The sequence below is a fragment of the Sorex fumeus genome, unplaced genomic scaffold (assembly GCF_029834395.1).
Source record: "Sorex fumeus unplaced genomic scaffold, SorFum_2.1 ptg000007l, whole genome shotgun sequence".
NCBI classification, from domain to species: domain Eukaryota; kingdom Metazoa; phylum Chordata; class Mammalia; order Eulipotyphla; family Soricidae; genus Sorex; species Sorex fumeus.
This window is the reverse complement of record NW_026606064.1, coordinates 39,660,669-39,685,015: the sequence shown is the minus strand read 5'-3', so window position 1 is coordinate 39,685,015 and position 24,347 is coordinate 39,660,669. Positions and strand designations below refer to the sequence as shown.

The window sequence follows — 24,347 nt, the reverse complement described above, 5'->3', positions numbered from 1 at the left end:
ATTACTTTTTCCTAATAATAAGTTTTGAGCATTAAGCCGAGGTTGGGTTTTTTTTTTCCTTTGTGTCCAGTTACTTTGATTTTTTTCTGGTTTCTCTATTCCATTGAACCATATGTATCTCCCCTGCCAATACCACATAATGGTGAGTCGAATAGGTACGTAGTAAGGCTTCAAAGCATGTAAAGTGATTTTGGGGGGCGGGGGCAAACCCATTGTGTTCAAGAGCTGCTTCTAGTTCTCTGTTTCTAGCACCCTTTCTGGCAGTGCTCAGGGGATCATCTGTAGTATAAAGTACCAAACTGGGGTTTGCCACATGCCTTAAGTCATGTGCCTTAACTTCTTAATCAGATATTTGGTTTTCTTAATATTAATAGGGCTTTTTAAATATCTCTCTTAGATAAGTTGTATATTTTTGTTTTCAGAGAACTGATTCATTTTTTCTGTTATACACATTCAGTTGCTTTAAATACGACCCAAATATGTATAATATTAGTCATTTAGAGATCAGTTGTTTTGTATGCCCTGTGAAATTGCAATCACTAAATTCTAATTTTTATTAAGGCAACTTGATCCAGGACCAGAGATAGTACCGTGGGCAGTCAGATACTGTGCATGCAGGCAACCTCAGTTAAATCATGACATTCCATAATGGTTCTTGAACTTCAGTCTGGAATGATCTCTGAGCACAGAGCCAGTAGGAAGCCCTGAGAACTGCTGGGTGTGGCCAAAAACTTTTTTAAAAAGCTCGTGGGACTGAAGTAAGTAGGGCGCTTGCCTTGCATACAGCCAATCTGGGATACTGGGAACATTGGTGATGGAGAATGGCCACTGGTGGAGGGATGATCGTATGGGCTCTCTCTGTATTTTAGTCACTGTTTCTTTGAAGTGCAGAAGCTTCTTAGTTTGATGTAGTACCATTGTTTGTTTGTTTCTACTTGCTTGGTCAGTAGTGTTTCATCCTTAAAGATGCTTTTAACTTTAATGTCATGGAGGGTTCTGCCTACATTTTCCTATTAATGGTGATTTTATCGTTGTCATTGTAATATAGCTAAAATGTTCTATGTTAAATAAACATAATTAAATATAAGCACGGCAAAGACTGACAAGCTACCTGTGACGTATTCGATATGCCAAACACAGTAACAAGTCTCACAGTGTTTACTGGGCCCACTCGAGCAAATTGATGAACAATGGGAGGACAGTGACAGTGACAATTAAATGTAAGAAAAAAATTTAAATAGAGAATCAGTGGATGAGAGAAGTTTCTAAAAACCTTAAAACTTCTTTAATGTTAAATATCAGATTGATTTCAGTTAAAAAGAGAAAGACCAAAAGACCAAAAAGGATGGGATAGAGAAAAAAGAGAGAGAGAGAGAAAAAAAAAGAGAGAGAGCCAAAATCTGCAATTTTAAGGGAAAGTTACATTTATTTTTTTTCTTGTCAAGGTAATGAATTTTTCAACCCTTGAGTCCTATCAGGTTATTTTTCTTTTGTACAGAAAATACTTGAAATGTCTAGACTATTGTGCTTCACACTGCTTAAACATTTTAATAGTGATAGTAAAGGGGAAAATTTCCTTCATTGCAAGAATAGTTTTCAGACTTGTTATTTAAAAAAAAATAGTTCAAATTACACAGTTTGAAAGAGCTCTTAGTTATCAGGTAAGCCAAGTATCAGAAAGGTGCAAAGGTAAGGTAATTTTTTTTATATACAATATGTGACAATAATAAGTACTCATTATCTTCTAAACGTTTACTACTGAAACATTTAGGACTTTGACTTTTTTTTTTAAAAGGCTAATAATAGTCATAGTTTTATTGGATGTGTCATTTTAATTACTACTGGTAATATTGATTTTTAGCAGACCTTCTCTTTAGAGTAATTTTAGCTACATTTATACTAAAGTTGAATTAGTTCCTTTCCATCCATTCTTTTTTTTCTTTTTTTTCTTTTTATTAGTGAAACACCATGAAGTACAGTTGTAGATTTACAATTTTTTGTGCTTGGGTTTCGATTATACAATGATCAAATACCCATCCCTCCATCAGTGCCCATTTTCCACCACCATGGATAATATTCCTCCCACCCCCACCCACCCCCATCCCACCCTGCCTCTGTGGCAGGGCATTCGCTTTTGTTCTCTCTCTCCTTTTGGGTATTGTGGTCTGCAAAAGAGGCATTGAGTGGCAAACATGTTCAGGACATTGACTGTTTCTAATACAAAGAAAATGTTGGGACCAGAGCAATAGTACAGTGGGTATGTCCCTCAGCCCACCAAGAGTGATCCTTGAGTGCAGAGCCAGGAGTAACTCCTGAGTACCACAGCATGTGGCCCAAAACAAAACAAAAAAGAAATGTTACATGTAATTTGTGAAGGCCCATATTGACAATAAATTATTTCCTTCCAGTTGGAAAAAAGTAGATAACATGCTTCTTATGATTTTTCACAAAACATTTCATTATCTTTTCTGTTTTATTTACAACTAAGGTTTTATTAGACTGTTGTAAATAAACTGAAAACCTGTTTTAAAGTTACTGTTTACTGTCACTTTGTTTTTCAGACTTTTTGTTTAAGTTCTTGGTTATTGGAAATGCAGGAACAGGAAAGTCTTGCTTACTTCATCAGTTTATTGAAAAAAAATGTAAGTAAAATTAATTGATTTCATGTATGTCTTCTTATGGTCCTTTGGTTTAGGTTTATTTATAGCAAAACTTTTGAATATCTTTACAAGGAGAATGTGATTATAAATATTATAAATAGCATTAAATCTTGTTATAATTTAGTAGTATGGGTTTTTGCACTTTAGTTTTAGCACTTTTCATTACATAGTCAAGCATCCTGTACATTTTCCATAATGTATCCTAAGTATATTATGATGCTATCCATATCCTGACAGGGAGCACCCCCCACCCTCACCCTACTTCAGATCCCTGCTTGTATCTTTTGGTAAAATGTTTGGCTCTTGTGGCCTTGTTTGTAGTTAAGACGGGTACTGTCATTAGTTCTATTTTATAGATAAAAAGACAAGTTGGCTGTGTGCTCTTGGGACGTTTGGTCTCAAACCCACGTCTTTTTTTTTCTTTTTTTTTTAACATAAAAGGTGTGCTTTGCCTTTGGCCAGTGTTTTGTAAGGGGATTTGAATATTGATTTAATGATTTGCAAAACTATTGATAAGTTTCAGGCATTTGGTGTTCTAACTCCAACCCACCACCAGTGCCAGGATCCTTCCAAAAATGACCAAGGTTCTGCACCTCTCCCCACCCTTTTTCCTTAAAAAAAAATATATATATGTAATATAAATATATATAATTTTCCAAACTGGAGACATGCGTACACCAGTATTCAATCTTAAGGGTTTGATGTAAGATTCAAACTTTACATCACCAAAATGTCCAAAACCATATGTTATTGCAAGTCAGCGAGGGAGGTTGAATTTTTTTTTCTAAACCATTGTAGAAGACTGTAGGTTTGAAAGGCCCATTAAATGAATAGTGCCTTTATAGTAGTAGAAATAATTTTGGAAAATGACCTATGTTGTATTTGGGTATTTGGGTAAAGGTAGGAAAGCCAAATTCATTCATTTCATGAAGTACATATTAATCTTGTGTTGTAGGAAGTAGGGTGAAAGAAACATCATAGAATGTCTTGGTAAAGAACTTTGAAGAAGAATAAAATTGCAAAATGTAAATTGAATATCCAAGGACAGAACTTCATATTTATGAATAGTTAGTTTTTAACAAAGAAAACATAAAAACATGAAATGGAATAGCTAGCCTCTTTAGCAAATGGGGCTGGGAAAACTGAGTAACCATGTTTAAAAAGTTAAAACTGGATCCATATCTCATATGGAAGTGGGTCAAAGACCCTGAGATCTGACTGTAAACTATAAAGTACATTAAGGGAAATGTAGGCTGACTGGCCCAAGATTTGGGTATCAAGGGCATTTTCAGTGACGTCATGCCATTGGCAAAGGCGATAGAATAAAAAATAAGCAAATGGAATTACATCAAATTAAGAGTTTCTGCAAAAAATAACAAAAACAAAAACACTGGCTTAAACTAAAAGACACCTAATTGAATGGGGAAAAAATATTTGCAGTTCATCACATCAGATAAAGGGTTGATATCCAGGATATATAAAGTACTTATAAAAGATCAACAACAAAAATCCTATCAAAAAATGAACAGAGGAAATGAACATACGTTTCTGGTGGAAGACAGGTGGGTAACCAATAGAGACATGAGAAAATGCTCATCATCACTTATCATTAGGGAAATCCAAATCAAGACAACAATAAGATATCTGGGACATATTAAAAATACTGAGAACACGCATGCACACCATTATTGTAGCACTTAGTACAGTAAGTAAGATGTGGAATCAACCTAGTTGTCTTAACAGCAGATGAATAGATTATGAAGGCGTTATACATATATACATACATATATATGTATTTTTTATAATACTTTGCAGCTTCCAGGAATGGAGAAATCATGCAGTTTGCTACAACCTGGATGGAACTAGTAGATATATTGAGTGAAGTAAGCCAGAAGAAAGACAAACACAGGATGTTCTTACTTATCAGAGTATATAGAATAACTGAACAAGAAAATATAATGTAGTAAAGGGGATGTCTAGATCACCTTTTGCCCCAAATTACAGGGAGGAGAAGTAAAAAATCAATGGGGAGGGTTGGGAGGAAGGAAGATGAGAGAGGGAAGTTATGGGGGACAGGGGGTCAGGGAATTCAGTCATACCACTGAAGTGGGAGTTCATGTTCAGAGAGCTATATACCCTATGCACAGACTTAGCAACACTGAAAACACGATATCTAAACTACACGCCCCAAGCTGTATAATGTGCCTATCAAGGTGGCAGGCTGGGGGATCAGGAGGGAGCATGGGGACACTGATGGAGGGAAGTTGACACTGGGATGGGATTGGTGCTAGAACATTATATGCCTATAATGTTCTAAAATTCAACCATTGTTAACTTTGTAAATCACAGTTATTAAAAATTTTTAAATGGAAAAATATATTCTGCTACTTTTGTTTTCATAAGCCAAGAATTTGGTGGAACCTCTTGTTTCGTGAACAGACCAAGCATGAGTTAGTTATAGAACCAGTTCTTATTTAACTGTTCATTTATTCACTGGGATGTCAGATTTCTTCACAAATCTCCTCATTGTGGAGATTGCCATGCATGTTCGATTAGTCTGCTGCAATCATCATGGGAAAGGCTTTGCTTTATTTCTCTTGTGGCCACATCATGATCATGATTCCCTTACCCGTGGTTGTCACCTATAAAGGCTTCTACTCTGACGTTGGCCTGGTGCTTAATTCTAGCAAGATGTGCTTACTGATTCTTCATTGTCTAGGCATGAGACAGGCTATGCAGTTAGTAGTAACCTGCTTACTCACCCCACCCCATACACGCACGTGCGCGCACACACACACACACACACACACACTCACTCTCTCTCTCTCTCTCTCTCTCTCTCTCTTTTCCAGGAAACAGAACCATTTTCTAATGTCATGATTTCTGGTTTGACTACATTTTATCCCATGCTTATAAAAAATAGCCAGTGGACCATATATCCCTGATATTTGATTTTAGCTTATTATTTCATCATCACAGTAATGTTCTTTTACTAATGTTTTCCAGCAGATGGCTTATTTTACCTGCCTCCATGCCCATTGAAAGAGATTGTGTTGCTTTCTGTAGCACATATATTGCAAATCATTGCTACATAATATTTAAAATTCATGAAATTCAGTTGACTATAATATATATTGTTTATATATAACTTATACATTTGTAACATATAGATTTTATAAGTATTTTGCCTGGCAAGCTACTGAGAGTATCTCGCCTGCACAGCAAAGCCTGGCAAGCTACCCATGACATATTCAATATGCCAAAAACAGTAACAACAAGTCTTACAATATGTTGTGAGACATTACTGGTGCCTGCTCGAGCAAATCAGTGAACAACGGGAGGACAGTGCTACAGTGCAGACAGTGATCTTTTTTCTTAGTCTTTGGCATCCATTTGGAGGCTATAGTACTTTTCTTTCCCTTCTCTTTTATGTCTCAAGAATATTTATTCAAACGAAGGATTGAAATGATCATCCTTCCATCATTGACAGAGATACATGTCTGTCATGAGAAGTAAATCAGTGGAGATGGTACCCAATGTATTTATTATTTGTGATAACCCTAAAGTGGACAGTGGGTTTGGTTTTGACTATGGAGTGACCATACATAAGCGTCAGCTTTAAAATGTGTGGTTGATTTCAGGAGTTTGGGAAATTTGTCTCTTTGAGGGTAGAAATCCATGCATTCTATTTGAAACAGTGAGTGCTAGGTCAGAGAGATGACTTAAAGGAATAGGTTAAGTGCTCTGCATGCAGGACTCCTGGCAGCTTTGATCCCTGGCACTGCATGTTCCCCTGACATTGCAAAGGATGACCCTTCAAACACTATGCTAGAGTAGCCCAAAAAATTACCACTTATAGCCAAATATAATGTAAAGAAATAAACAAAAAAAAACAGTGAATGCTTCTTACCAGCTATTGGAGAAGTAAATGACCAGAATCTATTACATTTTAAATGAACTTTGATTTTAGTATTGTTTAGATATGTAAACCTGTTTCCTCGTAAAATGAAATAATTTCATCTTTTCCTTTTTCAGTCAAAGATGACTCAAATCATACAATAGGAGTGGAATTTGGCTCAAAGATAATAAATGTTGGTGGTAAATATGTAAAGTTACAGATATGGGATACAGCAGGCCAAGAACGATTCAGGTAGGTCTTTCTCTAAGTTAACAGAAGTATTTGAAAATTGGATTTAAAATAATTACGTCACTTAACATACTTAGACACCACTACTGAACCATATTAACTCTGGAAGCTTTAAAATAAACTAAATGGCACTTTTTCTTATGTAATACTGATTCACTAAAATAAGGATCCCTTTTGAGGGGCCTGGGGAGATGGCTTAGTAGGAGAGTGTATGTTTTGAATGCTGGAGCTTTGGGTTAAGTCTCTAGCACCTCACCTCTGTGTGTGATACCAAAAAAAAGGTAGAGGGTACCTCAAGTGAAAGCACTCTAATGTAGAGGTTAACTTGTTCTTTGGGACTTGTAGGTCTTTCTAGGAGGATATGGCTTTTTTTGTTGTACAGTAGATATTGGGGCAAAAATTCATGTCCTAGGTCTGAGCAGATGACTCAGGGTTGGAGTGCATTCTTTGCTTGAAGTAGCCCAAGCAACTCAGGTTGTGATCCAATGTGGGAAAAAATACTTTTGACCCAGTATGAAAAAATATTTTTTAAATTGAATTAATATTTTTCTTTGTATTTCACTTTTATTTTGTAAGAACAATATACATGTACAAAGTCAAAACAGAACAAATAGTTTCAGTGGAGCAATAGCACAGCAGGTAGGGCATTTGCCTTACACGCAGCTAACATGGCCAACCCGAGTTTGGTTCCGCCGCCCCTCTCAGAGAGCCCAGCAAGCTACCGAGAGTATCTCACCAGCATGGCAAAGCCTGGCAAGCTCCCCGTGATGTATTCGATATGCCAAATACAATAACAAGTCTCACAATGTTATTGGACCCGCTTGAGCAAAAATCGATGAACAATGGGAGGACAGTGACAGTGACTAAGTTAAATAAAACTGACTCATTCCCATTGCAAGCATTTCATTTAAAGTTAGGTCTCTTATCCTTTAAGTATTCAATAATTGTTTTCTTCGAAAATGTTGTTGGGATTCAGAGAGGTAGTACTGCAAGTAGGGTGTTTGCTTTGCATGCAGCTAACCCAGGTCCCATTGTTCATATCCAGTGTGGACCCCCGAGCTCACCAGGAGTGATTTCTGAGTGCAGAGCCAGGAGTAACCTTAAGCATTAACAAGTATGGACCCAAAACCAAAAATTAAACAAAAAAAAAATTGTCATACCTATTTTTGTCATCTTTTTCTAAAAGTACTGATTAAATCTGGTGGATTTAGGTTTTTTTTCTTCTCCAAAATACTACAGATTTGAATATAAAATAATTAAAATAGCACTAACAGTGAAAAACTGTACACAGTTATGATGAAGAAATTTTAAATGTTAAAGATCGCATAATAGTTGGGGTAAAGCCAAAAGGCTACAACTTGGACGGGAAGTTCTTTCTTTCTATTGTACCCCAGAAAAGATGGGGATTTGTAAGTAATCACATTTTTCAGAAGGGAAGAAAGTGTTTTTAAATATGCATACCCAAAAAACACCTAAGACATCTGAGTCAAAATAGGACCTGAACCCAAGCCCACCCAAGCACAGAGAAGAGCAGGGATGAAGTAAAGCCTGACAAAAGGGAAGTCCACTGACAGTCTGTGGATCCTAATCTTCTTCTGCCACCCCTTCCTTAGTTGCTGGCTGTAAAGTTTGTTTGTCCAAGATAGAGGGAGCAATTCTTCTCTATAAAAAAAAATCCCAATTTCTGCTGTGCCAAGTCTTTAGCCTAAAGGTCCTCTTTTAGGGCTCACTCAGGATGGGAGATGAGTGCTGAAAGTAGACTATGGACCAAACATGATGGCCGCTTAGTACTCGTATTGCAAACCATAACACCCAGAAGGAGAGAGAGACAGTGAAAGGGAATGTGCCTGACACAGAGTTGGGGGAGGTGGGAGGGGGCAGGAGGGATACTGGGAACATTGGTGGTGGAGAATGGGCACTGGTAGAGGGATGGGTAATCAATCATTGTATGACTGAAACATAATCACTGAAAGTTTCTAAGTCTGCCCGAGAACAGAGGACTGGTTAAAGAAACTTTGGTACATTTACACAATGGAGTACTATGTAGCTGTTAGAAAAGATGAAGTCAGGAAATTTACATACAAGTGGTACTACATGGAAAGTATCATGTTAAGCAAAATGAATCAGAAAGAGCGAGACAGACACAGAAATATTGCATTCATCTGGGGAACATAAAGCAACAATATGGGAGACTAACACCCAGGAGTGGCTGAGATTAGTACCAGGAATTTTGCTCCATGACTTGGAGGCCAGCCACACGTGCTAAGGGAAAAGGAAGCTCAGATAGAGAAGAGAGCACTAAATAAAGGGTGTCGTGAGGATCCTCCCAGGGTGGGAGAAGCATGCTGAAAGTAGACTATAGACCAAACATGATTGCCACTCAATGCCTCTCTTGCAAAACACAGGACCCAAAAGGAGAGAGAGAGAACAAGGGGGAATGCCCTACCACAGAGGCAGGATGGGATGGGGGGGATGGGGAGTGGGAGGGATGATGGGACCCGTGGTGGTAGAGGATGGGCACTGGTGGAGGGATGGGTACTTGATCATTGTATAACTGAAACCCAAGCACAAAAATTTTAAGTCTTTAACTGTACCTCATGGTGTTTCACTAATAAAAAATTTTTTTAAAAATTAAAAAAAAAAGGTCCTCTTTTAGATTTTTTTTCATTCATTTTCTTCAGTATAAGTGATGATGAACCAAAGATCACCAGACATCTGAAGAAAGTTTCTAAAAAGAAAGATCATTAAGTGGGCAGGCCAGGGATGTGGCTCCACAGTTGAAACCCTGTCTTTGGTCCATCATCAAACACACAAAGGAATCTTTCAAGGACTAGAACAAACACTAAAACTACAATATATGCAGAAATAAGACCAGGAGTTGCGTTCAGTTAATAAAAGCAAAATTTTTTTTGGTGCCACAGAAAATAAAAGGTTAGAGTGCATGCTTTATATATGGAAGTTCTGGGTTTGATCCCTATTATTGCATGGTCCCCTGAGTGCAGGTGGGCTATTCTCTGTTAAGTCCCACCCCCAAAAAAATGTTGGTAGTAGCTCATTGTTTTGATTTGCATTCTTCTGGTGATAAGTGATGAAGAGCAATTTTTCTGTTAGCATCTATGTGACTGATTTATTATTCAGCTCGTCTACTTCTGTAGGATACAGTTGGTGCCCCAGTGTGTTCATGTGACTACAAAGTGAACATGTCAAAGTAAACATTCATAGGTCTTTGATTCCTACCTTCTGGGTCCATCCTGGTTGGGGGGAAAGTCAGTACCATCATTCTCTCTCCATATGTTGACCAATAATTGTTCTAGCCAGGTGTCACTAAGAAAGATAACCTATATTATGTACATCTTTCCATTTTCATCCTTACCACTCTAATCCATGCATCACAATCAGTCAAGAGCAGATAGTTGTATACAGCTACAACCAAAACAACAGCAACCACAATAAAAGCCAGCACACACCCCTGAGTTCTGTGAATTGTTCCAGCAAATTTTGGATCTTAGGGAGAGGTCATAAGCATGCCTTATGACTTCTACCCAAGTCTTTTGAGTAGAATTGAGGATGGTGCAGCATCCCATTTGTGATTTACTGTCTCAGAACCTGTGTAGTTTGACATTAACTTCGAGTAGTTTCGGAAGATCCCAGAGAATATCCAGAATTGAAAAAGCAACTAGTGAGAGAGAAAGAAGCTAGGGTGAGGTAATGGGAGTGGGGCTTCAGAAGCCCAAGAGGAAAGACTTCAAGGAGTGGCAAAGTAGGTGTGGGGTGAGGAAAGAGAAATACGAGGAGTTTGTTTAAGCTCCACAGAATATTTAAGTGGAGTATTAGAAATGAAAGGAGGTGACCTATAAAAACAACTCTTGGATTTGGATCAAAAAGGAGCATGTGTAAGGATTTTCTAGCATATTTTGTTCTTCTGTTTTAAGATGGAAGGTGCCAGGGCAAATTTTATTTTGTTAACAGGAAAAAAAAAATCTAACCAAAGGAGAGGTTAGGGGCTAGCGCAACAGCACAGCGGGTAGCGCGTTTGCCTTGCACACGGCCAACCTGGCTTCGATTCCCAGCATCCCATATGGTTCCCTGAGCACTGCCCAGGGTAATTCCCGAGTGCAGAGCCAGGAGTAACCCCTATGCATCGCCGGGTGTGACCCAAAAAGAAAAAAAAAACCGAAAAAACAAAGGAGACGTTGATCCTGCAGGAGAGAAAGAGAATACTGAAGGGGGGACATCCACAAGAATGAGAGCAGATGAGATATATGCTGTGCTCACTGGAGATAGGTAAAGCAAGGTTTCTGATTCTGTAATGGAGGGGAGAGGGGGTGGTAGAAGAAGGTAAGGATGGAGCAATATTGCTTATGGTTCGTGGTTGGAAGATGCCAGTGCTCTCATCCAAGGACTGACTTCCCTTTTCCCTTCAAGAAGTAGTGGGCAGCTGTGCAGGAGTGGAGAAGGTGTAGACCTCTAGAGAAAGTGGGATAGGATTGCAGAGCACCTAGTACCCACCAAAAGTCTGTCATGACTCCTTTTCTCCCTTAGACACCTCACACCACTGTTAAATTCTCAGGCATACTTCATGGTTCATGAAAGAATTTCATCCACCTTCTACAGAATATCATTCTTGTCCCCAGCCCCTGCCCCCGAAGTCATTTCTGTGACATAACATCCAAAAAACTCATTCATACATAGACTTAGATGCCTTATTCATACCTCTTTTAAAACACTGTCTATGTCTGCATTACCTAAGCAAAAACAGGTGATTTTGTTTAGGGAGATGATGCCTCTCTGGGTTGAAAATAAAAGAAGTCTTAATTCTTTCAGGTCTGTGACAAGAAGTTACTACCGGGGTGCAGCAGGAGCTCTCCTGGTCTACGACATCACCAGGTAATGAATACTCCATCTTGAAACAAACATTATGGTGTAAACTTGGGGCCTTCAGGTTGTCTAAGGTGCCTAATTAAAGGCTGTTGACATAACTTTGACATGTTTAAAAGCACTGTAAGGGCTTACAGATGCAGCCCTAGAATCAATCTCTAGTACCGCCCTACTGAAACTACCGCAGGAACAAAAGAATATAAAAGCTGTGAGTAGTTTGAATGACTGGAAAGAGTTGCTAGTTTTATAAAATACATGTATTATTCTCACAATCTTATTACACAGCCGAGAAACCTACAATGCGCTTACTAATTGGTTAACAGATGCCAGAATGCTAGCAAGTCAGAATATCGTGATCATCCTCTGTGGGAACAAGAAGGATCTGGATGCTGATCGTGAAGTTACTTTCCTCGAGGCCTCCAGATTTGCTCAAGAAAATGGCAAGTTACTTTATTCCTATTTCTGCTTTTTAACTAATAGAAAATTAATAACATTGTTTGGGATTTTTACCAAAGTTTTAAGATCAAACCTTATTCAGAAAATGTGAAAGTTCCTATTGTTATGATAGAATGAATTATCTTATTAAAAGTCTATTATAAAATAGACTTATCTACTATATTTTCACTATAATCTACCTCTATGAAAGTCGATATAGTAATAAAACCCATTTTACAAATGTACTGTAAATCTTCTAGCCTGAGATTTGGGATCTTTGAATATGCAATTCTTTGTTTAAGTGAATTTTATAAGTTTTTTAAAGGCACTAGTAAGATGATGTCATCTCTTTTAATAAAGTTAAAAGCTAAGTTGGTTTTTAATACAGTTTAAAGCTAATTTGGTCAAATATTAAATGTAGATCAAAAGGGAATTGAAGTACTTTAATTTTCTCAGAACTTCAAGAACTAGAATATCTAATAACTAGTTTTAATTATATAACCAAATTATATTCTTACAGATTGGCTGATTTTCTGCTAAGAAAATGAGTGAAATATGTCATTATAGGACTTTATGACTTTATAGGAAAACTAACTAGAAATATGGAAACTTAGAATTCAAAGTTCTAAAGGAATTTAGATTTCATTGAAATGAAATGGATATAAGGAAGCTGGGGAGATTATGGTTTGCTTCAGAGAGCAAGCACGGGCTTTTCTGCTGGGATTAATAAGCAATTCAGTGATAAAAGATAGTAAGTCAGATAAGACATCTTCAGGACTAGAATGACAAATTGCAATATTCTTCCCCAAATGCAAACATTTATTTTTGTAGCGGCACAAATATTATTAGGACAAGGAAATTGCTACTTAAATCTACACTGATAATTGGTTTGTTCCAGCCAGCCCACTTTCTTATGAAGCATATGTCCTTCAGTGAACTGATGTACCAGCATAAAATTGTAGTTCCTTTTCAGAAAAGATTAGAATTCTTGTACACATTTTTTAAAATTCAGGGAATATGACTCAGGTAGAGAATATGCCTCACCTGAGAGGCACTGGATTCACTCTATCTGCCACCACCAAACCCAAAGCAGAAAAGATTCCTGATCCTGGAATGAACCTGGGGCTTTGAGTCATATTGATTTTGTTTGAAATTACATGTGGCTTCACGTGAAAAATCTATGTTGTTGATTTTCTAAGAGAATACTGCACAGGCTGTTAGTAGCTGAGTAATTATGATGATCTTCTAAATATGGCTTCATATTTTGTTTGATGTCAATTTTAGAGCTGATGTTTTTGGAAACAAGTGCACTAACAGGGGAGAATGTAGAAGAAGCCTTTGTACAGTGTGCAAGAAAAATACTTAACAAAATTGAATCAGGTAAAAGGCTCTCATTAACTTTTCTTTGAAATATTTTACTTGCTAGCTCAATAATATGTCTTCTTCATATTTTCAGAGTGATTTGGTCAAAGAATCATCTCTTCTGCAAACCTAAAATTTCCATTTATGTATTTGGAGGTTGTGTCCACATGACTAGGGTGAACGCTCCTACTCTTTTGTACTCCTTGTCCTACTGATGAAAAGAGATGGGCAAGCAAGGTTTCAGGTCACATTTGCTTTTAGAGCTACAGCTGTATTTAGACTTTCATCCACTCTCTATAACAGCCAGTTAACTTTGCTGGGCCAGTGGTTTTGTGTCATAGCCAGTGATAACTTTGTGATGGTAAGGGAATTCCAGATATATGACTTGCAGATTGGACAGCATGGAGAATTTATTTCTGAAGCTAATTGAGCTTGCTTGAGTAGTACTGTTTCTCATCATAGTATTTGTTATATCAGTTATTATCTCAAAATACACACTACACTTGATCTTAGCCAAAAGGGCTGGAGTGATAGCACAGCGGTAGGGCGTTTGCCTTGCGCGCAGCCGGCCCGGCCGAGCCGGGTTCAATTCCTCCGCCCCTCTCAGAGAGCCCGGCAAGCTACTGAGAGTATCTCGCCTGCATGGCAAAGTCTCAGGCAAAGCCTGGCAAGCTACGTGTGACATATTCAATATGCCAAACACAGTAACAACAAGTCTCACGATGGAGACGTTACTGGGCCCACTTGAGCAAATCGATGAACAACAGGAGGACAGTGACAGTGACATGAGTCAGTTGGTCAGCAGCTGAAGGAACATCATAGTTGTCTACTTCTCAAAATACATTTAAGGGGCTGGAGCGGGTATGGCACTTGCCTACCTGACATGCAACCAACCCAGTTCAATCCCCAGCATCCATATGGTCCCCTGGAACACCGCCAGGAGTAATTCCTGAGTGTAAAGCAAGGAGTAACCCCTGAACACCACTGGGTGTGCCCCCCCCCCCCCAAAATTTAATTACTCTAATTTTGGCAGCTGACAAAATGCTATATAATTGTCATTTACTGGAGTTCAAAGTTTGGGGCCAGTGATGTAGTTCAGCAGTAGGGCATCCCTTCACCAGCGCCCATTACCAGCTCACCTTACGTGTGAGGCCCCAGGTTAATACCCTGCATTGCAAAATGAATAATTATTGACTAAATATTAATTGAATATATTTTTTATACCTTTTTTAGGCCTTTACCTTTTTGTATTTTTTTTTTTTTAGATTTTTATTAGTGAAACACTCTGAGGCACAGTTGTAGATTTACAGATTTTTGTGCTTACAGAGGCAGGGGCAGGGGGCGGGATGTGGTGGGGGTGGTGGGAGGGACACCGGGAATGTTGGTGGTGGAGAATGGGCGCTGGTGAAGGAATAGGTACTCAATCATCGTATGACTGAAACAGAAGCAAGAAAGTTTGTAAGTCTACAACTGTACTTCATGGTGATTCATTTAAAAAATAAATAAAATAAAGTATATGAGAACATTTACCTTTTGTTTAGTTGGGAGGGGCCACACCCAAGTGGTGGCAGAGGTATGTGTAATCTGCTCCCAGATTGATGTTTGTGGATCACTCCCCAGAGGTGCTTAGGGGACCATACAGTGCCAGGGAATGAACTTGGGCCTTCTGTGTGCAAAGCATACACTCCAGTTAAATTTACCTTTTAAATAATTTATTCAAATAGTGGAATGCTTATTCTTTGTGAGATGCTTGGAGTCAAAAATGAAGTAATGCCTTCAAGAATCTTGTCTTTGGGGACCAGAGGAATATTGCAGGAGATAAGGCCTTATATCTGACTACCTTGGCTGCAACCCTGGTTGGAATCCGTGGCACCACATATGCCCCTGAGTACTGCCAGGGGTCATACTACAGCCCAACCCACTACCTCTCAAAAAAAAAAAATAGTGCCTTTGTGCCAAGGAGATAGCTAAAAGTGATGGAGCATGTGCTTTGCATGTAATAGACCTGAACTTGTTACCATGTTGTTCCCAAAGCAACACCAGGAATAATACATGAGCACCAGACTGAGAGTAGGCCTTGAGCACTTCCAGGTGTGGCCTGGAAAAAAAATGTTGAATAATATCAAAAGAAAATGAAAATATAGTATGGCCAATATACAATAAGTGAAAAAAGGAATGACAGCTAAGCAGTCTTTCAAAATACGAGGAAGAGTGAACCACTCTTGGGTGAAGAGGAGGGGGTTATCCAGGGAAGGAACAACATAAGCCAATGCTGGGTGAGAGAGAGAGAAGGTTGAAGTTATTAGATTACTAAGATTATGGCAGGGTCTGATGGAACTGAGACTTACCCCTGACTGTTCACTAGTTACCTGGGACAAATAGAAACTTGATCCCAGATTCCACCTCTGGGGAGACTGAGTTATTTGGACAGAATTATGTCCTGAGCACCAGCATTTTAAAGGCTGTCATGTGGTTGAGACATTCAGGACTGAGAAAAGCTGCTCTAGGGAGCAAGAAGCTATTCCAGAGAGCTCCAAAAGTAATCCCTGATCTCAAAGGCAGGAGTAAGCCCAGAGCACTGCCAGGTGTGGCCAAAAAAAAAAAAAAAAGAGAGAGAGGGGAAAAAATGCTGCGGTAATTAACCTTTAATGTATCGCGTCTGTTCAGTGTATAATACATTTTGAATTCCATGCTAAAAGAACATAAACATTTGGAATTAGAAACGATCAAATTCCTCCTTTCAGGGCTGGAGCAATAGCACAGCAGGTAGGGTGTTTACCTTGCACGTGGCTGACCGGGGTTCGATTCCCAGCATCCCATATGGTCCCCTGAGCACTGCCAGGGGTAATTTCTAAGCGCAGAGCCAGGAGTAAACCCTGTCATTGCCGGGTGTGACCCGAAAAGCAAAAAAATAAAAATAAAAATCCTCCTTTCAGGGTAATAGCTGGGCTAGAGTGATAGCACAGCAGGTAGGGCGTTTGCCTTGCAAGCGGCCAACATGGCCGACCCGAGTTCGATTCCTCCGCCCCTCTCGGAGAGCCTGGCCAGCTACTAAGAGTATCTCGCCCGCACGGCAGAGCCTGGCAAGCTACCCGTGATGTATTCAATATGCCAAACACAGTAACAGCAAGTCTCAAAAAAAATGGAGACGTTACTGGGCCCGCTCAAGCAAATCGATGAACAATGGGAGAACAGTGACAGGGTAATAGTAAGTTATAATCATACTGATAACAAATAGAAGTACTTATTTCACCAAAATGAAAGGTATAGGGTATTTTGTCATAGTTGGGTTTTTATCTTCTATAACAAATCATAACTTTGAAATTTAAATTAATGTATCTCTCTATATGTTCATTTATCCAAATTCAGAAACTGCAAAAGCGAATACAATGAAATTCACTTTCATTACCAGCCTTTTTGTGTCTCCTAACCATTCTTGACTTTTTGGTGTCTGTTATTAGTTCTTTTTGCATCTTTTCAAAAGTAGTTTTATGCCTCTGAAAACATATAGGCATAGATAGATAGATAGATAGATAGATAGATGATAGATTGATTTATCCTCTTTGTTCAAAATGGTAGGATATATACAGTGTTGTGTACTTGATATTTTTTACTTAATATTTGTTGGGGATCAGAGAAACCATAAATACTTTTTTTAAAAGAGTATTTGTTTACTCCTCAGGTGAACTCGACCCAGAAAGAATGGGCTCAGGTATTCAGTACGGAGATGCTGCATTGAGACAGCTGCGGTCACCTCGTCGCTCACAGGCCCCGAGTGCCCAGGAGTGTGGCTGTTAGAAGTAGCACCCGAGAATCTGTATCGGTATGTGCTCACAGCTCAGCAATCTGTTGTCCCTCCTAACCCTTGACTCTTCACTTCTCTTGAGGTCCATACCTGCTTGGCTCTAGAAATACTTTTTGCATATATATTATGAAAAAAAATTGATTATATAAATAAAAGACATTTTCAAAGTAATAAGGGTTATATTTTGGCTCTTCCCTGGATCTTCAAATTAGAGTGTACTACCTAACTGTATTTAGAATAAAATCACATCATAAACTTTAAAAATTATTGAGAGTCCTAAAAAAACTTAGCAACTGGGGAAGGTAGTTCAGTCGGGCTGAGCTCTGCATGCAGGGAACTGGGTTATCCACTATAGTAGGATAAGTACATGCCTTCCTTACACACTACTAACCTGGGTTCAATCCCCAGCCCAGCATATTGTCCTCTAGCACCAAGGAGTGATCCTTGAGCACAAAGCTAGGAGTAAGACCTGAGCACTACTGGGTGTGACCCAAACACCTCCCCCCATAAAAAAAGAATTATGTACTTCTACCAAGTGGTGTTTATTTTATTCAGGTGTACAAGGCTCATCAGGTGTACAGCATCTCAAAATCATATAATTGGTTATATTCACAGACTAAAGAAAAATGTGAAGCCATATGACAAAATTCAAAACCATAGATGGTAACTTTTAAAAAGCTGTCAGTTAGCTAGAAATTGAGAGGGATTTCCTCAACTGAAAAAAAAAATATCTTCAGAAACCTTGCTGCTCAAGTGGTGGGGCACACACCTAGCTTATGGGAGGCCTTGGGATCAGCTCCCTTCATTGCTTACCTCACCAGCACTGCCATGAGTGGCCCCACCGACAGCAACTAAAAACCTACTTTGGCATCATATTTAATGATGAGAAACTTGAAACTTACCTTTGAGTCTGAATAGAAGGCAAAGATTTCTTTACCACTGTTTTTCAGCTTCATACGAATGTAGTAAGATGAGAAAATAAAATGTTTGCAGGTTGCAAAGGGAAAAAATTAAGTTGTCTCTGTAGATACATTAATTATGTAAAAAAAAAAATCCAGAAGAATTTTGGAATTCTCAAACACCAAAATCCTCCTGTACAAACAGTTATGTTGCTAGGCTGAAGGATTCAAAATTAATACACAAAAAGGCCATTCATTTTTCTTGAACAGGAAATTAAATGCAATTTGAAATTAAATGTAATACCATAAATATTGGCATACAAAAGAGAAGACATATTTGAGTATTATCAAAACATACATAAAACCTACAAGGAAAGCCATAAAATTCTGATGAGTGAAATAAATGGAGAGAAAATCCACGTTCAAATGCAGAAGGAAAAAGTGTTGTTCAGATGTTACTGATGTTACTGATGTGATCAGATCTTCCTCATAACAAAGTTGGAAGAATGACACTACCTGACCTTAAAATACTGTGAAACTAGAGCAATTGAAACGGTCTGCTATTGGTGAAAGAATAGACAATTTGATTGACAAAATTGAATCAGTAGAATCAGTTCATCTTTGACAAAGGAGCAAAGGCAATGCAATGTAATAAAAATAGCCTTCAGCAAACAGTGATGGAAAAATTTACCATCCACAGTGCATACAAAATGAACTTGACAAGACCTGATATCCTTCTTAAAAATTAGTTCGCTAGTAGATGCAAAACTATAAAACTGCAAAATAATATAGGAAACCTGAATAATCCTGAGTATGACAATAACAATTTTAGATACAGTATCAAAGTTAGAATCCACGAAATAAATAGTTGATAAGCTGGTCTTAATTAAAATTACAAACTTCTGGGATAAGAGAGATCGCATGAGAGTTATGCGTGTGCGTGTATGTAACTGTCCTTTTTGGGGCTACAACTGGTGGTGCTCCTGGCTTATTCCTGACTGCACGCAGGCAGTGCTCAGGGGACTATATGGGGTGCTTGGTATCGAACTTGTCTTAGCTGCATGCAAGACCTGCCTGTACTATGACTCCGGCCCCTGTTTATAACTGCCTTGAATGTTACTGATCCTAGTTCAAATTCCACTCACCACCCTTAAGCCCTTGAGCACTGCCAGGGCTCATTCCTGAACCTAGAGCCAGGAACGCATGCTTAATATCTCTGGGTGTAGCCCAGTCCCTTACCCCCATCTTGTCCCCCAAAGAAAAGGGAAATTACAAATATTTGTGGAAGACAGTGTCAAGAGAAGGAGAAAATAAGATAATAGCAGGGATAAAATACTTCCAAAGACCTATTTTGCAAAATATGTAGGGTTTTTTGGTTTTTGGTTTTGGGGTCTGAGCTGTGCTCAGGGTTCTGCACTCAGGAGTCATTTCTGGCAGGACTTGGGGATCATATAAGGTACAGAGGAGTCAAACCCAGATCAGCTGCATGACAGGCAAGCGCCATACCCTCTACACTGCAGCCCAAATACACAATTTTTTTTGTTACTGTTTTTTTGGGTCACCCTTGACAGAGTTCCATGGCTGCTCCAGATTCAGTGTCCAGGGTTCACTTTTGGCAGTGCGTGGGAGACCACGTCATGCCAGGACTATAAAACCCAGGTCTCCCTCATGCAGAGCTTGCGCTCCAGCCCATTAAACTGCCTCTCTGACCCCTAAAATATACAAAGAATTCTTAAAACCAAGAAAAACCCATTTAAAATGAGCCAAAGATCTGGATACCTCATTGTCACTGTCACTGTCATCCCGTTGTTGATCAATTTACTTGAGCGGGTGCCAGTAATGTCTTCATTCCTCCCAGCCCTGAGATTTTAGCAGCCTCTCCTTTCTCATCTTTCCCAATGCTGCCATATTGGAGGCTCTTTCAGGGTCAGGGGAATGAGACCCGTTATTGTTACTGTCTTTTTGCATATCAAATACGCCACAGGTAGCTTGCCAGACTCTGCCTTGTAGGCATACTTAATAACATTGCTAGAAAATACCTCATTAGAAAAGACAAACAAGTGCTATTAATATGTATACCAAAATATACTGCATATTGATGTCATCAAGAAAATAGAAAACAGCACTGAGATCCCACTACAAAACTACCAGGATGTTCTTCCAACCATCTTCACTACTTAGTATTTACCAAAAGTTGAAGGCATTACACATGAATTTTTATAGTTGGTTTATTCATAAATGCTAAAATGTAAATGTTCCTGAAATGCCTTTGGATAGTTGGGTTCATAGATAAACAGTGGTATATCTAGTGAGTTTTGTGTTATTTAGTGTTGGAAATAAATGAGCCATCAAGTCTCAGAAAGACATCAAGGAACCTTCGAGCATATTACTGAGTGAAGAAAGCCAATGTGAAAAGGCCACACACTTGCTGTATGATTTCTAACCAAACGCTATTCTGGAAAAGGCAAGTGACAGTGACAGTAAAAAGACCAACAGTTGAGATTGGGAATAGAAGGGATGGAGCATGATATATTTAGGGCATTGAAAATACTTCATATAATATCATAAAGTACATATTGTTTGTTTACTTACACTCACAGAAAGCACATCATCAAGAACGTGAGCAGTGGATTTTACGTGACTGATGTGATAGTATAGTTGTAACATCAGTTCTAATGAAGGATATATTAATTATGGGGAAGATTCTGCATGTTTAAGGGCATATGAGAAATATCTGCTTTCCTAAATTTTGCTGCAAACCTGAAACAGCTCTATATAAAAATTCCTAATCAGAAAAAAAAAACTAAAGCAACCACTATAATAATCATTTTGTCTAATAACTGACAAAGTAATTAAAATAGGATGAACACAGTCCAAGTACTTAATCAAAAAGAAGACAGTAAAAGGAAACCAAAAATTGATGGCACAAATAGTAAAATGGTAAATTAAGCCTAACCTTACCAATTAAAAGCACTGTAGCACTGTCCTCCCATTGTTCATCAATTTGCTCGAGCGAGCACCGGTAACATCTCACAACAAATTGTGAGACTTGTTGTTACTGTTTTTGGCATATTGAATACACCAGTTAAAAAAAAAGTCTTGGGGCTGGAGCAATAGCACAGCGGGTAGGGCATTTGCCTTACATGCAGCCAACATGGCCGATCCAGGTTCGATTCCCAGCATCCAGCATCCCATATGGTCCCCGGAGCACCACCAGGAGTAATTCCTGAGTGCATGAGCCAGGAGTAACCCCTGAGCATCGCTGGGTGTGACCCAAAAAGCAAAAAAAAAAAAAGGTCTTGCTTGAAAGAGTTTAAATGCCATAGGAAATTTTTCTGTTCTTTTTTTTTTTTCCACAAAGAAGGAAAAGATGTAGTTGGTGAGAAAGATCAAGTGATCAAGACAGGTTCTAGTGCCTTTGTTTCAATGAAAAATCTTCTTGGATTGATTGAAATTTAGGTTAATGTGCCTATTATTAAAATAAAAATCTCATATGTGAAATCTGCAAATGTAGAGCTTAACTTTTTTTAAACTTCCTTTTTTCCATATTCTATAGTGAACTTTTAAATCTCATCAGCAATATCTAATAGAAAAGGTACATTTAATAAAAATCGTAAGTATTTGCTAATTCTCCATAGGACTTTTGAATTAATAATTATGGATATTTTTAATTGTTCTTAATATTTTTTAGGTGTTCATACAGTGGTATTTGAGACCTGGAACTTGAAGAATCTGAAGTTTTTTACCACCATCTTTTTCTACTTTATACATAAGTAGATCTTTGTGCAAAAAAGAAAAAATATATATATACATATATACGCATATATATATATATATATAAAATCTGGGTTGTTATGCAAGCTAGTAGATATGTGACAGCTAACCATATAATAAATATGAATCAACAAACAATGCCATTAGATGAATACAAGTATGTAAACATTTTCTGTTCCATATTTTCCCTTTCACCTTCGGTTGAAACCCTGGCTATGTATTGTATATACTGTAGTCCCCTGAGCATGGTATCTAATGTATGGTATGATAGAATGTTGCACTAAAAGCGTTCTTTTATTTTTTGTAATCATATGAAGTGAAATCTATTCACTGTGAGGTGTGTTTGATCTTGTCAAGTTATTACATCACAGTCAGTTATATTCATGACCTGATATTAAAAGACTGGCATTTTGGCCAGTACATTGCTTATTTGATTATGTTTAACCACAGTCTACAAGGTGTTTACATGAATCACGCTTGAAATACTAGATCAGTAGCTACTCATATACCAAAATAAAATGGACAGTGTTGTTTTTCCACAAACTGTCCTTTGTCCCACACTCTTAATTTTAAAGCCAGATCACTTTAGAATCAGTACATGCTCTTTTTTAGTTACTGTGATCCAGCACCAAATATTACAGTACATTTAACCAGTCTGGGCAACTGAGTGTTTTCTTACCCTTGGTATATACATTTAACCCAGTAACATAGAGTTGCTCTTCTGTTGCTGATGTGCTGGTCTATCCTATTAGAAACACATTGTTAGGCCAGAGCAATAGTACAGCATAGGGCACTTGCCTAGCATGTGACCAACCCTAGTTAGATACATGACACCACATATGACCACATATGGTCCCCCTAGCACCTCCAGTAGTGATCACAGAGTGAAGAGTATGTATGTCCTAACACCACTGGCTATGCCCCGCCTCCCCGCAAAAAAGAAACACAGTGTTTATGTCTTTTTTTTCTGGATTTCAGTCTTACAGATTCACTGCCCCTTTTGTAAGTCTTGTATTGTTTTGTGTTCATTTTAAAGAAACCCACTGAACCAAGTTAATATTAAGGGGATACCTTTAATAAATTTCTGTATAGCTTTTGCTGAATACTTAAATGCCTTACTAAAGTTATCAAGTTGACTTGTTTTTAGTTCACATGACGTATATTGAAGTATGTATTACAAAGACTTGTTCTAATATTTTTAAATGTCAATGTAAAGCACATATTAGAACTTTTGTTTAAAGGTGAAATATATTTAAGGCTGAAAAGTGAAACAACACTCAACTTATATGTATTCTTTCACTGTGACTATGTAGCTGTAGTCTGGTCAATGTTATTACCTTTTTTTAATTTTCTTTGAAGTTGCCTACTGCTTTTGTTAAAGAAAACAAAGATGCCAACAATCTCTGGGAACTTAGATTTTAAAAGCCAGTATGTATCCAATGTATATCTATTATAGATCTTTTCATTTGATCTTCTTAATGCCTTGATTTATTTGGGAAAAAATACAACGTGTAGCTAATTTCCAGACTGAACTGCATCATGGCCCTTGTTGGAAGAATCTCACTCAGTGTCTCATTTGTAATGATTGTGCAAGCCGCTCATTTTTGAATGAGATCTTTGCATGGGCCAAGAGAATGTTCATTCTAATACATCAGTGTATTCAAAAGCAAGAGTTTTTTTAAAAGACAAATGTTAAGTTGGTTTACAAATAAGTCTGTTCATTACGACACAGATACTACCTATCATTCCACATCCTTTGACCAATAAAAGTTGCTACAGAACCAAACTATGGTGGTTCCTAAATAAAGGCCCTTAGGAAAAACGAAGATGGGAGACAATCTGGTATTGTCAGTGAAGGGTTCTCCATATATCATCTCTCCTCTCCGCTTCCCTCTTTCTCTCCTCTCTCTTTCCCCTCTCTCTTTTCTTTCCTCACTTGCATTTTCAACAGAAGTATCAGTCTGGTTTTTCATTTTCACAGTAACAGCTTTATTTGCAGAACTACTAGTAGAAACAATTACAAAGAATGTTGAAGTATCCAGAGGAACTGCAGATGAAAAAATCCTTCACAACACATCTGGAAGAGTTCCTAGCATGGGAGCTTAGGGTGTTGTGATGTCCTCCCAGAACAAGGACAAATACGTGTTCACTTACCAAAACTTTGGTTCAGTTTTCAGAGTTTATTCTCCTCTACTTGGCCCCCAACCCTCCCCCAGAGTTTGCAGTGTTGGGCTGAAATTCTTTTTTTTTTTTTTTTTTTTGCTTTTTGGGTCATACCCCACAATGCACAGGGGTTACTCCTGACTCATGCACTCAGGAATTACCCCTAGCAGTGCCCGGGGGACCATATGGGATGCTGGGAATCGAACCCGGGTCAGCCGCGTGCA

General features: G+C 38.2%; 1 protein-coding gene across 1 annotated transcript in view; it reads left to right on the top strand.

Annotated features, from left to right (window-relative positions):
* RAB4A (RAB4A, member RAS oncogene family) overlaps positions 1 to 22,507 on the top strand; it is a 40,059-nt gene extending 17,552 nt beyond the window's left edge. Inside the window, exons 2-8 of the mRNA XM_056131907.1 lie at positions 2,562 to 2,642; positions 6,696 to 6,810; positions 11,632 to 11,694; positions 11,971 to 12,125; positions 13,405 to 13,500; positions 17,165 to 17,305; positions 21,878 to 22,507. Coding sequence (XP_055987882.1) covers positions 2,562 to 2,642; positions 6,696 to 6,810; positions 11,632 to 11,694; positions 11,971 to 12,125; positions 13,405 to 13,500; positions 17,165 to 17,280 — 626 coding nt within the window. The 3' untranslated portion in view covers positions 17,281 to 17,305; positions 21,878 to 22,507. The remainder of the gene's footprint in view (positions 1 to 2,561; positions 2,643 to 6,695; positions 6,811 to 11,631; positions 11,695 to 11,970; positions 12,126 to 13,404; positions 13,501 to 17,164; positions 17,306 to 21,877) is intronic.
* Positions 22,508 to 24,347: the final 1,840 nt, after the last annotated feature.